Source organism: Harmonia axyridis, chromosome 3, assembly GCF_914767665.1.
Source record: "Harmonia axyridis chromosome 3, icHarAxyr1.1, whole genome shotgun sequence".
NCBI lineage: Eukaryota > Metazoa > Arthropoda > Insecta > Coleoptera > Coccinellidae > Harmonia > Harmonia axyridis.
The window spans coordinates 7,282,106-7,300,556 of NC_059503.1; the positions used below are offsets into that span (position 1 = coordinate 7,282,106).

Genomic DNA, 18,451 nt, shown 5'->3' on the forward strand with positions numbered 1-18,451 from the left:
TAGATTCACGCCTGAACAACGCTTGCAAATAGTGCAATTTCATTTAGAAAATAATGGTTCTGTGCGGAATACGTATCGCGCACTACGTCCATTTTATTTTGTTTAGCGATGAAGCGCACTTCTGGTTGAATGGCTACGTCAACAAACAAAACTGCCGCATTTGAAGTGAAGCTAATCCTCAAGTGTATGTCGAAACACCGTTACATCCAGAAAAACTGACTGTTTGGTGCGCTTTATGGGCTGGTGGAATCATTGGTCCGTACTTCTTCAAAAACGATGATGGCCAGAACGTTACAGTCAATGGTGATCGGTATAGAGCCATGATTACTAACTTTTTCATTCCTGAATTCAACAACCATGATGTCCAGGAGCTGTGGTTCCAACAAGACGGCGCAACATGTCAAACAGCTCGTGCCACGATCGTTTATTGAAAGACACGTTTGGTGACCGCCTAATTTCACGTTTTGGACCTGTGAATTGGCCTCCAAGATCTTGTGATTTAACACCGCTAGACTACTTTCTGTGGGGCTATGTAAAGTCATTGGCCTATGCGGATAAGCCACAAACCCTTGACCATTTGGAAAACAACATTCGCCGTGTTATTGCCGATATACGGCCACAAATGTTGGAAAAAGTCATCGAAAATTGGACGTCCAGATTGGACTACATCCGAGCCAGACGTGGCGGTCATATGCCAGAAATTATATTTAAAATGCAATGCCACAAGATTATCTTGCGGATAAATGAAATTCATGTTAATCGAATAATCCATCGTTGTTTTATTGCAATTTAAAGTTCTATAGCTCTAAAAAAACCACCCTTTACTATACCTAGTGTTATTATTTTATTAAATTTTGTAACTGTCGAATATGACTCAATTTCCTCAGTAAGTGGAGAATGAAAATGAAAAATTCTTCAAATTACTACAGATATTGTACCTATCCTGAAATTCATTTAGGTTTAATTTTTTCATTCAGTTACCACGATAAATAACAAAAATTACTAAGTTTTTCCAAATCAAAACAGTACCGTCATATGTCATCACCTTTTTTTGAGTGATTATGGAAATTATCACTATTTGATGAAAATCTACAACTGATATAGATTGATCTAACATTATTCTCGTTGATATTTATTCTTGTTTCATACACGTGTTTTATAATATCATACTCCGATGTTTGAGGACAAAAAGGTATTATATCCATATGTGAGTATCTACAAGTTCAAGTTTGAAATAATTCTTTATCTTTCCGATAAAAGAAACCTGCTTATGAATTATCAATAGAAGCATTGCAAAAAATGTGAAATAGCAGATTATCTATACATAAATACCTATTCAGTTGAGCAAGTACAGTTTGTATTTTATTTCAATGATTGATTTGATTTGCAAATATAGTTCGTAATACATGGATACCTATAATATCTTTCATACATTATTGTCATATCAAAATTGGAAATGTAGTTCTCATTGAGAAAGGGAAACCATATAAGTAAATACAGTAATGTAAAAAACAAGAATCGAAGAACACACAACGAGAAATACAAAATAATGAATTCAATTTATGATATTGTAATTAAATATATATTATAATGATCAAATTTTTCAAAAATTGAATAGACCTAGATGTTTTGCAAATAATACCTACTTGATATTAACTATGTTAATGATCTTAACAGTCGATGCCGAAATGTATAAAAAAATAATAATTTCAATGAATAAAATAATTATTATAATTAATACTAAACCTATGTTGTCATATAAGGAAATACATAATATAGTGAAAGTTGAGGAACTTCTAATAATTATAGGTGCTATGGTTAAGATTTTGGCTTGGATATATATCGTCACAATGAAAATATTTTTTCAATGACGTTCATCAACTAGGTACTCTCTCAAAGTTATAATTGCAGATTGAGTGACCTTACTATACTTATATTGATACCAAAACCGTTCGAATTATCCTATATCATAGAGCGTCCATGATTTTATTTTGGTTCCTTATACTTATTATCAACCTTTAATTCGAATATTTCAAAGAAAAAAATTTCTGAACCCTATATCTTCTCTAAACTAGACAAATGAAAATATATGTCTTGACTTTCGACACTGGTTTTTGAATATTCAGAATATCAGTTCGATAAATGTAGAAATGCATAAATGTAGGTGAAGTTTATAGATGAATCAACCTTCTCAATGGAATGAAAACATGTTATTAGAGACGCAAATCTTTAAAGTGCAAGAAACCGATCTACTTGCATTGAAGTTATGAATAAAATGAACTCGACTATTTTTCACGATATGTAGGATACTAGAATGGGTCATTTTAACTTGAAAAAATAAATCGTTAAAGGTCTCGATATTCGTTTGAAAGACACACTCAATGCCAATATGCGAATCGAATCTAGAACACGGAGAATAGAGTTTCAGACAGCAGAGTATCGAATTTTATATGAACTATAAATCGGACATTCTAAATTACAGGAGCTGAGTTTATTTGACGTTTGAATTCGAATACTAATCATTTTAGGTAATCAGTAATAATATAGATTCGAGATTTATGGTTGGTGGCACGAATAAATTTCTGTGGTCCATTTCAGCTTATATTCGATTCCTTCATAGATTCCAAACTGAATATTATCAGTTATATTGAAACATAGAAGTTTGAGAGAAATATTATGCGGACATTTTACATTTTTGAAGTTTTCGTCAATATTTATGGAGGAGTGAAAACAGAGGTTCAAAAATACTACAATTTTTATACAAAAATGTATTCTTACCCCAATATTATAAAATCAAACCTGAAAATAACAATTATCAAGCATATTTTGATCTTATTAATAATAGAGAAAACTTGAAAATTTCCTATGTGAGTATAATCCAATTTTCCCAGTGTCTTCGAATGAATAATTGGGAAGATTTGAAGAAGTTGGTCTTTTTGTCATTGCAGCTCTAATTTTAGCATCTTCATGGGAGAAATATTGTACGAAAACTGATACTTGGAAGTCCTTGTGCCTGTAAAATGAAGCAGTTTCCATTACATCTTCATTGTCCTCTTCTATTTCACTGAGAGTTTATTCGTTAATTGGCGATGTTGTGAATCATTAAGACACTTCAGTTTGTTCGAAATTGCCTGGTTCGCGCTTTAAATCACAAATTTTGTTCTGCTATACGTGATCATATTTCTCATTTAATGAACAAGTGTTGATAATAGATGCTGGGCAGTGGACCAAATTCAGATGAAAATGTTCATTGCATGTTTGGGTGAGTGGAAAGGAATTCTTTCGAGTTTCTTCGATTAAGTTTTTCAATAATGTCATTCATAATTTATTGACCTTTTTTGATTTTTTCAATCAATTCAACAATTCAGATTATCTATTGGAGGAAACCATCAAAAATATCTATGAAGATCCCAATTTTTTTTCTCTTGAAATTTAATATCCTGTACCTCCAAAATTGAGATGTTTGAGGTATAAGTTTGTAGGAACTTTTTTTTAATTTCCGAAGAATTCATACCCTTGAGTATCAGCATTTATGAGAAAGTTTTCAATTTAATGATATGTTCTTGGAGATACAGGATCATTCACGAAGAGTTTGAAAATACTAAATTTAATTCAGTAAAATTTTATTTAATACAGTAGGATATTCCAAGACCTATGTTAACTGAATGGCGATCTAGTTGAAACTATGATACTGAAAAAAATTAAAAGTAGTTCGAATAGCGTATAGTAAATAATATGAAGCAATATTTTTTTCAATTGCGAAGAATAGAATTCCTTATTCAAATGAAGCGAATGAAACCATTCTTGCAAACATCGTCACTGATCGTTATAATTATTTATCATAATTAATATTAATTGGATTCATTGTAGAGATATGTACTTGAAGAGTCTCAGTTAAAGTAGAAACAAGGCGTTTTAATTCTATATTTAAAAATTATACATTAGATCAATGAAACTCGTTGTATTATCCTTATCAAATATTTTGTCAACAATATAAATGAGTTCGTAAAGTGACGTACAAATTGAATATTCGCGATAAAGAATGAAAAATAGTATTTTCGAAAGTTTGTTTATAATGTTCGCAAATAGAATGTGATTGGATGATGTCAAGTTTAGTCTGAAAATATATTGATGATTGTGAATATTGCCTTCTTTAGGTATGTCCTATATAACTACATTTTTATTCGAATAAAAAAAAAGATATACTAAAAAAGCACTTATTGAAAAACAGCAAATATTTAGTATCATATTAGCTAGATAAGAATCTCTAAATCTGACATCTAAACCAACTAGTATTGACCTTATTACATTAAACACAGATAAACCGCATTTTCAATCAACTTTGCGGCACTCTTTAGTTCAAAACTTATGCGTTAAACAATTGACACGCTTCCTGAGTCACTGCAACAATTGCATCAAGTTTCCGTTTCACCCGTTTTCTAAAGAAATTACTCAAAGAATAACTCCAATAATTGCATTATTACTAAAACGTGTTGAAATAGGAGAAATCTGCCATCAGAGGTTACCTTTAACGATTATCGTGAATGATTAGATATGATAATTGGTTATACCTATGTGAGCTATCGCATATTGTCGAAGGACTGGGGTGTTACAAAGGGGTCAATTCGTGGGTTCACATTTTTCAATATCGTGAACTATTATAACTGATAATGGCTTTTATGAAAGTTTTCTCTTCAAGAGTGCTTGAGGATGACTATGACCAGAAAAAAATGTGTTTTTACTGGTTTGAACCAGGACTTGAGTTGATCAGGGTGTCCCGCAGGAGTCAATTCGTTGGTCTACATTTTTCTTCATCGTTAAAGATTATAGATGATAATCGCTTATATGTAAGTTTGCTCTTGTCGAAAGATGAGGGTGTTCCACAGGGTTCGATTCGTTTGTTTACACTCTCCTTAATAGTTGGACAGATCAGATTACGGTGTCAAGGAAATTGAAATTCCGATTGACGTTCTTACTCTGAATTCGCAATTTCCCAAATAAGATAACGAACTGCTAATATCTGAAAGTTCGCCTTTAATTAATGAACTCTGGAAGGTATTTTTAATTTCCCTCCGTATCATTCCGTATTTTTCGGTTATTATTCCTCATTATTAGAATAAATCAATCTATTAGTGTCAACTTGCATTGCAAAACAGCAGTTATCAATCTGTTACTGACTTAATAACAATCCATCATTCTAAACGTGTTTATTAACTATAAATGTTTTTGAAAGGGGGCTCCTTTGATCTGCGATGCTTGTATTTAATGAGTATGTGGGTAAATAGAGGAAGTCTGTTTGTATTTCGCAGCTTTCTGTCAATTATGCGGTTTTTTTTTTGTTACACTATGTTGGTACTTCTTATGTGTATGTTTTGAAGAATCAATCTGGTGGCTAATTTTGGCAGTGAACAGTGGACTTTTTGCGTCCTTAAGATTCTGGCTCACTACTATTGAAGTCTTTTGATCTTCTAGATTCTGTTTGGTTTTGAAAATTTTTTACCACGGTCAACTATTTAAGATTTTGATATCAATTACTGTGAATTTTATAAATGGTTTAATGTTTATGGTGAGTTTTATAATTTACTACTGCCAATAACGTATCGACATTTGTATACTTGAACAAAAATTAGCATTATTCATTCAGATTGATATCTTCGATTTCATACGTATGCCAATAAATAATCCAAATATCAAGACATTATTAATTGATTGATTCATTTCCAAGAATCTAATGTTTTCCAACGAATAATTTAAAATTTTCCACGTTTTTACGAAGAAAAGTCCTTGTTTGATGAGAGAAGTTATTTCTTGGATATTTTATTCATTTTAGAAAACGCAAAACATACTTGAGACGAAGTGATAAAATGGGTATAGAATATACAGGGTGTTACCAAATAATTGCGGAAGTTTTAATGCATGGGGTGTATCCTTTTCGAGTATTGAAGTGAATCTCTCATGTAAAGAAAAAAATGAAAAAATATATTTTTGTCTTGAAATTTCTGAAGATCAGGAGCGAAGGCATTTTGTAATCATGTTTCATAAAAAAAAGTGACAGCCACTCGCTAGATTTTTTCGATTCCATATAAAGAAAATCCGTTTAACGTTATATTTTATTTTACATTATTGCTATCACATCAGACACAGCACAATTGTTGAATAAGTTTTGCAATGGATCGTTATTTTCAACACATACATATCTTCAAATTGACAAATATTTTCGATTTCTAAAGATCATAACAAAATTAGAAATATTCATAGATAGCCTTTTCATTGGTAAAATGTGTTCGCAAAATGTAATTTCTTGAACTTGTTTTTTGCATTTCAAGAAAAAAATAAAAAAAAGAAGAATTACAATCAAAAGCGACAAAAAAAATGAAAATTAAAAAGTAAAAGATGATGTACGAAGTTTTTTGAAAATCCTGACAATTCCAGAATTTATTTCAAATGTAACTCCTTATTGGAATATCTTTATTATCTGACGGTTGAGGTCAGCATTAGTAATTTTGAAGAATTTTGGACTTTGACAAAAGATATTGATTGCAGAATGTACGTTGACAGAAATTGTAACTATAACAGATATTACCTCAGCTGCTGATCTTAGAACAAGGCCGGACTACAATTGGTCTGAAAAAGTAGTTCTGCATTCGAAAGAAGTTGAAATCTAAAGGGTGTTTTTTTTAAAGCTACAGAACTTTAAATTGCAATGAAACAACGATGGATTATTCGATTGACATTAATTTTATTTATCTGCAAGATAACCTTGTGGCATTACATTTTAAATATGATTTCTGGCATATGGCCGCCACGGCTGGCTCGGATGTAGTCCAATCTGGACGTCCAATTTTCGATGACTTTTTCCAACATTTGTGGCCATATATCGGCAATAACACGGCGAATGTTGTCTTCCAAATGGTCAAGGGTTTGTGGCTTATCCGCATATACCAATGATTTTACATAGCCCCACAGAAAGTAGTCTAGCGGTGTTAAATCACAAGATCTTGGAGGCCAATTCACAGGTCCAAAACGTCAAATTAGGCGGTCACCAAACGTGTCTTTCAATAAATCGATTGTGGCACTAGCTGTGTGACATGTTGCGCCGTATTGTTGGACCTACAGCTCCTGGACGTCATGGTTGTTCAATTCAGGAATGAAAAAGTTAGTAATCATGGCTCTATACCGATCACCGTTGACTGTAACGTTCTGGCCATCATCGTTTTTGAAGAAGTACGGACCAATGATTCCATCAGTCAGTTTTTCTGGATGTAACGGTGTTTCGACATACACTTGAGGATTAGCTTCACTCCAAATGCGGCAGTTTTTATTGTTGACGTAGCCATTCAACCAGAAGTGCGCTTCATCGCTAAACAAAATTCGCTTATGAAAATCGGGAACAACGGAAATCTCATTTCGAGCCCATTCGACGAATCTACGCCTTACTTGATTATCGTTTGGCTAAATTTGATGGATTGCCAAACCAAACTGAGAATAAATCACTTGACAACTTTTAAATCGGTCGCCATCTTGAACAGTAATGCCAACTTGAAGTTATATACGTCGAAAAAAAACACCCTTTATTTTCAAAATCGATTGTGTCAACGAAACGAACTCTAAATTCCTGGCTTGAAAAGCTACAGCTTTTCATTCCAAAAATTTGTTAGGTACATCCGATGGAAGTTTGTAAGATTCATAGGATATATACATCTGATATACACCCTGTAGATAAAACAAATAAATCAGATTCTCCAATTCCGAAAAACCCCACAATGATATCTTTTAATTGTTACCTCATTGTTTCGTGTAAAGTTCACTCAATTGTTTCCTATGAACAATTTCTTATATTTCATGTGTCGGTTAATTTAATTTATATCCTGGTCAATGCATTTATTGTTTCATGACGTGAACACATCCTCAATCGTCGGAAATAACAGGAAATCTTTACATAATATTCCAGCCATCAGTTGGGAGCTTAAGACCCCCTATCAGTTCAGTTAACCAGTTCAGATTTTACGCGTGGATTGGAGAAATATTAGTTATCTTGTTCGGTCGTTTGGATATGAGGTTTCTGTTTTGTTTTGGGATTTTGTTGAACACAGAAACAGGTAAGAAGAAGACTAGTAACAATATCATACATTTTTTTAACGAACAGATTAGAGAAATCTGATGCTAAGAAAATAATAAAAATTATAAAAGAAGAATTGATATTCTATGGTTCTGCTGATTCAATTCTTCTGAAATTTGGCATGAAAATTTAGGTAAGATTCAAAAACTAATTTTTGATCTAGTCGGATCAGTTGTTACAAGAATATTGGTCATTTTTTTCGCTCTTCTAGAATTTTCTTTGGTTTTTGAAATATGAAATTTTCAATGAAGCTTCATATTGTTATTTCACACATAAAAGCAAAATTTCATTAATTACAGAACTATTAATAGGATTATTTCCATTAACGAACTCAACTGAAGTATTTGAGATCCGAACCTATCCTGAAAATGTAAAGTTTTTTTTTTCGAGAATTATCTTATTTACTGCTGGACGGATGAACATAATCAAATCTGAGGATGGATTCGTCATCAGCGAGTCGAACCTTATAATTTGAGACCAATTCTGACTAAAAATCTGAAAAAGCAGACGAAATGATATAACCGAAATGATAGTAAAACTAGCTCAATTCAAAAAATGAACTTTTTTAATTCAAGGTTATTCGAAGAAACACTGAAATTTACTAGAACTCAATTTAAATATTCAAATTTTCATCACACTAGATTATTAAGTTAGTTAGATAATAAAGAAATATGGCAAATGTTTTTTTTTTTACGGAAATTCATTCTTTTATAAAGGGTGTTTTTTTTAGAGCTATAGAACTTTAAATTGCAATAAAACAACGATGGATTATTCGATTGACATGAATTTTATTTATCCGCAAGATAATCTTGTGGCATTACATTTTAAATATGATTTCTGGCATATGACCGCCACGGCTGGCTCGGATGTAGTCCAATCTGGACGTCCAATTTTCGATGACTTTTTCCAACATTTGTGGCCGTATATCGGCAATAACACGGCGAATGTTGTCTTCCAAATGGTCAAGGGTTTGTGGCTTATCCGCATAGACCAATGATTTTACATAGCCCGACAAAAAGTAGTCTAGAGGTGTTAAATCACAAGATCTTGGAGGCCAATTCACAGATCCAAAACGTGAAATTAGGCGGTTACCAAACGTGTCTTTCAATAAATCGATTGTGGCGCGAGCTGTGTGACATGTTGCGCCGGCTTGTTGGAACTACAGCTCCTGGACATCATGATTGTTCAATTCAGGAATGAAAAAGTTAGTAATCATGGCTCTATACCGATCACCATTGACTGTAACGTTCTGGCCATCATCGTTTTTGAAGAAGTACGGACCAATGATTCCACCAGCCCATAAAGCGCACCAAACAGTCAGTTTTTCTGGATGTAACGGTGTTTCGACATACACTTGAGGATTAGCTTCACTCCAAATGCGGCAGTTTTGTTTGTTGACGTAGCCATTCAACCAGAAGTGCGCTTCATCGCTAAACAAAATAAAATGGACGTAGTGCGCGATACATATTCCGCACAGAACCATTATTTTCGAAATGCAATTGCACTATTTGCAAGCGTTGTTCAGGCGTGAGTCTATTCATGATGAATTGCCAAACCAAACTGAGAATAAATCACTTGACAGCTGTTAAATCGGTCGCCATCTTGAACAGTAATGCCAACTTAAAGTTATATACCTCGAAAAAAAACATCCGTAAAATGTGAAATTTTCAACAAATAATTAATTCAAACAGAAGTGTTAATCCCCATAAAAAAGGAATAAAGTTTTCATCAATTTTTCTATACATTTTTCAAGCCGGAAGACTTTCTCAACATTTTCTATATTATCTCCTATAGTAAGTACCTAAACATTTTTAAGCGTGTGTGGATATCCTTAGATATCACAAGAGTCGTAAAGAGTATTCCTAATCTGCATGTTAATTTTCACCAGATAATCTTCAAAACCCACTCAAGCTTTCAATATTCTTTGCATAAATCCAATTTTTCAATTTTGAGATTGACTCCCAACCTTTTTTGCTTGTCAATGTCATCTTCCACCTTGTTTTTTTGAGGTCAAGTTCAGTTGTTGGTTTTGCATAAAGCATCTAGTTTCTAATTTTGCAATTTCCCTTAAACGATATGTCCTACTTAACTAATAGTTGAACCTTGCAATTTTGGAAAAAACTTGGGTGTATTCGCTAAATCTTATATTCATGTTTATTCAGGATTTTGGTCTTCATTAAAGTAGAGATCTCGAGTAGATTAGTGTGATTGGAGAGTAGATATTCACAGAAGATTTTATTAGTTTTTGCTACTTGTAGTTTATTTTTTGCATATAATTACTTTTGATTAATTCGCATTTGGTGAGTTTCATTTTCATTTTAAATATCAAGTTACCTATAAATAAATGTACTAGATTCACGTAGCGTGATTTTTTATCTTTTTCTTTGTTATTTTGTTTATTTATTTACCTTTTTTTCGAACTTTTATCTCAATTAGTATTTATGTAATTTTTGCTCGAAATTTCAGTTACTCAATAAAGCTAAAAAGTGACCTTCCATGAAAATATAGAATTTTTTGGTTCTTTCGAAAAGTTTCTTTTCGATATATTCCATGTTTTTTCTTCCACTTTTGAATGATACCATTGAAAAACCCATTACTAACAAAACTTTTTTTTTTACAGGAATGACTGACGAGAACAAGAACAAAAACTACGAAGGGGATGAAGACGACATAATCGACAAAGCTATAGGAAAATTCGGTAGATGGCAGTGCCAGCTAACTTTCCTTCTTGCTCTCTTCAACATCCCCTGCACTTTCCACATTTTCGTGCCCACTTTCCATGGCAGGGAGAGGCCAGTGTGGTGTGCAAAACCTTCAGTGTTCAATAATATCTCACTCGACGTGTGGATCGAGACCACAGAGCATAATGGCTACTGCAGAGTCAACGACACAAGGAATGCTTTTGAAGATGGCTTCCACCATCTCATGAACGTCAGTAAGAACCTGGTGGACTGCAAAAAATGGGACTTCGGTGGTGCTGGTGAGTGATATTCTCCTCTTGAGTTTACCTAGGATTTAAGAAAAAATTAGTGAAGCAATGACGTCAGAAGTATTTGAACGATTATATAATTTTGCTTCCGCCGTTTTTTTCCGAAATTGGAGGTTTGATTGTAAAAAACTGGATATACACTTATGATTCAAAGTATTGTCCTCCATCGCTGGACACTAGTTTCTCCCATCTTTCGGGCAGCGTACGAATCCCGCGTTGAAAAAAATTGGTCATATTTTGAAGCGATCCACGAATCGATCCAATTCTTACTTCTTCATAAGTGCTGGTCAGCCGGGCCGTGTGCCATTGATCGAAATAAGTGATAGTCTGAGGAAGCAACGTCTGGAGAATACAGCGGGCAGGGTAGCACTTCCCATTTCAACGTTTCCAAGTATATCCTGACCACTTTCGCAACATGAGGTCGAGCATTGTCATGCTGTAAAATCACTATATCATGTCTCTCGTTGTATTGCAGTCGTTTTTTTCAATACCCGGCTCAAACGCATTAATTGCATTCGATAACCATCGCCTGTGATTTTTTCAGTCGGTTTTAACAATTGATAATACAATACGTCGAGCTGGTCCCACCAAATTCTGAGCATGACCTTGCAACCGTGAATATTCGGTTTGGCCGTCGACGTGGAAGCATGGCCGGGATATCCCCATGATTTTCTGCGCTTGGGATTATCGTAATGAACCCATTTTTCGTCTCCAGTCACAATGCGATGCAGAAATCCCTCCCGTCTTTGCCTTGCAAGCAGCTGTTCACAAGCAAACAAACGCCGTTCAACATCTATCGGCTTCAACTCGTGCGGCACCCAATTTTCTTGTTTCTGAATCATTCCCATGACTTTCAGGCGTTTTTAAATGGCCTGTTGCGCCACTCCCAATGATCCAGCCAATTATTGTTACGTTTGACACGAGTCTTGATCAAGTAATGTCACCAATTCTACATCAAACCATCTCCCTTCCACCGCCATGTTATCTGGTAAGCTGTCACTTTTGAAGCTGTTATCTTTTGACATTTGACAAGTGAAAACTTTGCCATTACAAAAAATGGAACGATACACGCTCAACAACGCATTGAAATTGTTAAAATTCACTACGAAAATTAGATTTGTTTCGAAATCCCAATATAAATAAAACTAAAAGAATTAATACTGCAAAACTAACATTAGTAAAAATTTTCGAAACAAATATTGTATAATCGTCAAACCAATGTTATAAATTCAATTTCATTATAACATGTTTCAGTTCTCAATGAATTTTTTTAAGTGTAAACCAGTTCAGCTTGACAACTAATTATTTTAGCATTATGTTTATTATGGAAAATAATGAACCAAAATCAAAAACGCAACGCTCAAGAATACAATTAACGGTTTTAAAATAACACTAAAAAAATCATAATCGGAGTACTTATAAGCATCACATCATTTTAATTGGAAGAAAGAACTAGGTAGGTGCTAATGATAATTAATAATTAATATTTGATAAGATCCTTTCATCAATAAATCCAAATTCTCAGAAATATCAAATTCATCATTTGCTTCGGTTCGAACAAATAATTGTTTTTAGTATAACTAAAAATGATATTAATTCTCAACAATCTGTCACATCATATCAATAAAAGCTGTGTCCATGAATGTCATAAAACGCGATGACTAATTAATTAAAATGTTATTAATTCTCATTTGAAATAACTTCCAGTTCAGAGTACTTTAATTTTGGAATGAATATTTCGCAGTTGGTAAAATCACGAATTTTTTTATTTTATCGATTTCTTTGAAATCATGTTGATTTCTTGGAAATTAACATAACGGGAATTATAATTAAGGCGAATTGCATTTAAAAACTTAAGCGTGCATCACATTTCCTGATTAAATTAAGTAAAATTTCTGAGAAAGTTATTGTTATAATGCTATGTTCTTGGAGATACAATTTTTTTTCGAAGTTTGGGACTAGTTCTATGAGAATATACAGGGTAATCCTCAATGAACGTATGTCTTGAGCTCGTGCTAACTTTTGAGATACAGGGTGGTAAAGTTTCCGGAAATTTTTTTTTTCAAAGTCACAATGATATTTTCATGAAATTTGATGATGCAGTGAAAACGAGCACCAAATTCCATTGAAATATCTGCAATAGCATCATTGTGGATGAAAAAAAAAATTTCTCCTGAAAACAATTTGACAATATTTTTAGTGGTGCATAAAATAATACTTTATTTGAAAGGAATAAATTCGAATTTGTGGAACACTGAAAAACTCTTGCCCTTGCTCTTCACAATATTCCATAAACTGATATAATATCAATTTTTAGAACAAAGACCCTATTCAGAGAACAAAAAAAGTGAATCATGCGGTGAAACTAAAAATCGAAACTCAATTGTATATTCACGTATAAATGTATATATGTTTGAATGAAATTAATCGTTCCTCCGTCCTCAAATTCCCTTTCGTATTTATTTTCAGCAAGATAATCTCATTGACGTACAAACTTGTGCTCAATATCTCACGAATTGCGTATTACTTAGAAGCGTATGTTTCTGGAAGTACGCTATGAACGGAAAACATTAAATAAGATGAAAGAAGAAGGATGTGAAAAAATCATTCATGAACATTAAGATCGAATAAATCACTTCGGAAGGAAATATCAATACGCAGAATCATATTTCTTGAAGATGAAATAAACAAGATGTATTTTGCGCGAGAGCAATGTTTATGATTAAGATAAATATTGCTGGAAACTGGTCCATTTTCAAGAGAGCAAATGTGCGTCTTACTTCCATTGGTGCAAGATCTAAACCGTTTTATGTTATTAGGATATTCAATTTATGGAGACAGTTTCGAATACTTTGGAGCTAAATTTCGTTTAATGATAATAAAAATTGAGTCCTCAAAAGAATGTTTGAATCATTGAAAACAACAGGAATCAATCTCAATTATTTTATTCTAAATAGTTCCCAGTTTGGTCATCGTTCACTTTTGAATTGATTTCGTTACTTTTATCTCCAAGAACTTCTAATTGACACATGTGCAACTTGCACCAAGCGATCAAAAGAACTGAAATTTCTATGAAACCATCTATGTCCCAATCAGAATATCCATACCAAATTTCATCAAAATAGGGCTGGTAGAACACAAAATATTGAGTGTCCAGAAATTCCACGTGTTATATTTTACACTTCAATCTTCAATCATCAATGGACTAGTTCTCATTTTTTTGTTAAGGATTAATTCTAAAAATTTAAGTAAAATGAAACAAAAATGTGGAAGAATTATTGAAATATCTCTAGAAATGAAAAAGTTATGGGACTTTGAAGTTGCGCTTGGAAGAATAATTTCATAGTACGTGTAAGTGGCGTGACGTCACACACTAGACGACTGGTATTCGCAGAGTGCTTACGAATTCATTGGTGTACAATCACTTGTGCCGTTCGTGTCGTGTTTTGTTCGTTACACGATGGCTGAAATAACTTACTATATACATACATATAAATTACTTTTTCTCTTTTTACTTTTTACTCCTCACATAAATATGTTTTGCCATTGATAGACTTCAACAACCAGTACTCAACTACAAACTGTTTATGAAACGTTTCTTAAATAAATCGTCGTTATAAGTTGAACCATGATGAAGCAAACTCAAAAGTAGATACTTACTTGAAAAGTTCAACTCCTTTTATTTCAGTACTGACATAAGATGGATTTGAAAAAAAAAAACTCCATCACTGCGAATATATCTATTTTAGGCAAATTGTTACTTCATCCTTTCACGAAGCCTCATGGGCGCCCGCAGGGGGGGGCCAGGGGGGGCCATGGCCCCCCCTGAGATTTTGATTGTCGCATTTTTCAGCACAACTTCCTCAATATTACTTTCCCAATCCAAAGGGAAAGGAAAAAAGGAAAGTGATGGATTCACAACAATTTTCCGGTTTTCAATAGAATTACTATACATATAGTAGAGCATATAGCAGAGGAATTTTTTTAATTGAAAACTTTTTTAGACGCGTTGAGCACTTTTTGGGTGAAGAAAAATCATGAAACCGAACGCACTCCATGCGTGTCAATTTTTTTATAAATTCATCTTATATATAATCTCCTATTGTCTTCAATAGATAAAGGTAAGAAAAAAAGTGTTGCAGAAAATAGAAAAAAAAAATTACCGATTATAAAAACAATAGTTTTTTGCTGAACTCACGATATGCCTATACGAGAGAGCACCAAGAACTCTGGGAATTTTAGTGATCTTTTGAAATTCAGAGTAGACGCTGGTGATACAGATTTAGAGATCCATTTATTCAACGCAGCTGGTAACTCGAAATATACTTCTCACAGAATTCAAAATGAGATCATTTCGATAGCTGGGCATGTAATAATGACAAATATTGTAGAAGAAGCAAATTCTTCGAAGTATTTCAGTGTAATGGCTGACGAGTCTGCTGATATTTCTGGACATGAGCAGTTATCTATTGGAATTGGAGCAAAATGAAAATTTTACAGTGAATGAAGAGTTTCTTGGATTCGTACAATTGAACAAATTGAATGCTGATTGCATAGCTGCTTCAATCCTTGAGTTTATAGAAAAATCTGGTTTGAATTTGGACAAACTTGTAGCACAAGGTTATGATGGATGCTTAACAATGGTTGATGAAATTCACGGGGTTCAAAAGATCATAAGAGATAAGTACAAGAAAGTAATTAATTTCCATTGTGCCTACCATAGGTTGAATTTAGTAATAAATGACATCAGTAAAATTACTAAAATTCGTAATAGCATTGGCACCGTTATAAGGACATTATAGTCTTTTTTCGAGAGAGTACTTTAAGAAGAAATCTGATTCCAAATATTCCTTTGTTTTGTGAAACTCGTTGGTCAGCTGAATATAAATCTTTGCGAGTTTTCTCTGAAAACTACATTCAAAACTCTTTCTGCTATAAAATCTGGAGAAATTTCAATGAATTCTTCACCAACAAAAAGAGCTGCTCAGTAATGGGCTGCGATAAACTCTTTCACTTTTGTGGTTTGTTTGACGGTAGCAAGTAAATATTCAAATATATTGGAACAATAGCAAATACACTACAAGGTGTTTCTATTAATTTTGTGGATGTTCACCGTCATATAAATTTAATTATTGAAATATGTGGAAAACATCGCTCCGATGACGCATGCTTCACAGAAATTTTTCCAAAGCATCATCTATTGGTCAGCCTAATATAGAGATTGGAAAACCACGAATTTGCGGTAGACAAATGTACAGATTTAATTATGAAGCAGATTCAGCTGAAAATTACTTCGCATATTTAGATCATTTGATTTCTTCCCTTGAAACGAGATTCTCGTAAGAACATGTAATGCTTTTCTCTTTGTTCAATTTTTTGCCAAAGAATTCAAAATTAGTAGATATTGAATCTTTTTTTTTATTTTGCACAGCCCTCCCCCCTTTTATGAATATAAATACAGAAATAGGAAAAAACGGAATACTGATGTCGCCTACTACAATCATGGACGTTTTTCAATAATTTTCATTTTGCCCCCCCTGAGAAAAATTTCTGCGGGCGCCCATGCGAAGCCTTCTTCCATTATGGTGACATAAAAACAAAACTCGAGTTAAAACTACACTGTACAACTACAAACGGCGCGAGAGCCTTGGCGCGGCTAAGTATTTAAACGTAATTTATGGTGTAGCGATCACAGGCAAGCGGCGTGACGTCACAGACGAGTCGGAGACCAAAGACGTTCCGCGCTAAAATACGTATTTTATATATTTTAATTCTATCGTGTCAAATATAGTATTATCAACATCACTAAACTAGTCCATTCGATAATAATTATTTTTCGGGTACTGCTTTATCCAATTTGATCATTGAACTCCAATTTTTTTTCAGGCGAAACTATTATATCCGAGTTCAACCTCATTTGTGATCGCAAGACACTTCTCAATATGGCGGAGATGTGTTTCTTAGCTGGTGTAGCAGTAGGAGGTCTCATCTGTGGAATCATATCTGATAAATGTGGAAGAAAAAGAACACTTCTGTGTTCTGTATGTATTCAATCCCTCATTGGTTAGTATCCACAATAAACTTGTTATTCTAATTGAACAAAGCCTATTATATTGCACTTTAAATGTAATTTCATCAATTTTCTTTCTTTCCTAGGTTGTGCCATAGCTTTCGTTCCTTATTTCGAGCTCTACTGCATTTTGAGGTTACTTCTTGGATTCATTTCAGTATCGGTTGTTTTCAGTGGTTTTGTCTTGTCCATAGAATTAGTGGGAGGCCATTGGAGAACTGTGGCAGGAATCTGCTATTTGTTCCCAGTTTCTTTAAGTTACATGATGATATCTGGTCTTGCTTGGTTCTTGAGGGATTGGAGGCAACTACAATTTGCAGTATCAGCTCCAGGACTGCTGTTTCTCAGCTTCTAGTGAGTTTCAATCTCTTGCTTACTATACTTCCTCGAAAATTTCGCACACAATTATAATAGATCTAACCAAAAATTCATTCATTTCAATTCAAATTTCTTTCATAGTTTCATCCTACCCGAATCACCAAGATGGCTGCTGGCTACAGGAAAAACAGACCAAGTGATGAAAGTGCTCCAAGCTGCTGCAAAGGTAAACAAGAAAGATTTGCCACCAAACATAGACAAGCAACTTTTGGCACCAGATGGCCAACCTGAAACAGAACCTTTAGGAGTGATGGATCTTTTCAAAACCCCCGAAATGAGAAAAAAGTCTTTCCTTTTGTACATAATCTGGTTCAGCGTCTATTTGGTGTATTATGGACTGGTGCTGAATTTGGAAAATATCGGTGGAGACCTCTACGTCAACTCTGTAAGAATCTATTCACACTATCAAGACGTATCTTTGCCAATACTGTTTATTATGATACAATCAGAGATAATTTGGGGTACCCCAAGGGTCTCAATTGGTCCCACCAATCTTCTTGTTTCTAAAGATATACCTACCAAACCGCCTATCTTGAAGTACTATTGTTTTTCAGGTGTTGACTGGTCTGGTAGAAGTCCCTGCTTTGGCTGTCAGCATACCAATCCTTATCAAAGGTGGACGTAGATGGCCTTTAGCGTTGACCATGATTTTCTCTGGCATCGCCTGCACTTTTATCGTTCCCTTCAAAATGTTCCACAACAACCTGCAGTGGGTTGTTACAACATTCTCCATGATGAGCAAAATGAGTATAAGTTCTTCCAACGCTATTATGCCAGTATTCACAGCTGAACTGTATCCTACCACCCTTAGAAATATTGGAGTTGGTGCCAGTAACGTGACCGCCGGTATGGCTCTTATGTTGGTACCATATTTATTTGAATTGGTAAGTCGCAT

The 18,451-nt window shown here is 33.8% G+C and overlaps 1 protein-coding gene across 6 annotated transcripts in view; it reads left to right on the forward strand.

Moving 5' to 3' along the window:
• Positions 1-18,451, forward strand: part of LOC123676065 (organic cation transporter protein-like) — a 35,669-nt gene that overhangs the window by 16,274 nt on the left and 944 nt on the right. For 2 of the 6 annotated variants that reach the window (XM_045611734.1, XM_045611731.1), the window contains exons 2-6: positions 10,740-11,099; positions 16,995-17,171; positions 17,265-17,532; positions 17,638-17,941; positions 18,111-18,440. In XM_045611734.1, the coding sequence (XP_045467690.1) occupies positions 10,742-11,099; positions 16,995-17,171; positions 17,265-17,532; positions 17,638-17,941; positions 18,111-18,440 (1,437 nt within the window). In that variant the 5' untranslated portion in view covers positions 10,740-10,741. Of the gene's footprint in view, positions 1-3,058; positions 3,263-4,015; positions 4,158-5,246; positions 5,567-7,964; positions 8,100-10,739; positions 11,100-16,994; positions 17,172-17,264; positions 17,533-17,637; positions 17,942-18,110; positions 18,441-18,451 lie in introns of those variants that run through there. The other 4 variants (XM_045611733.1, XM_045611736.1, XM_045611737.1 and 1 more) reach the window with 4 other exon arrangements.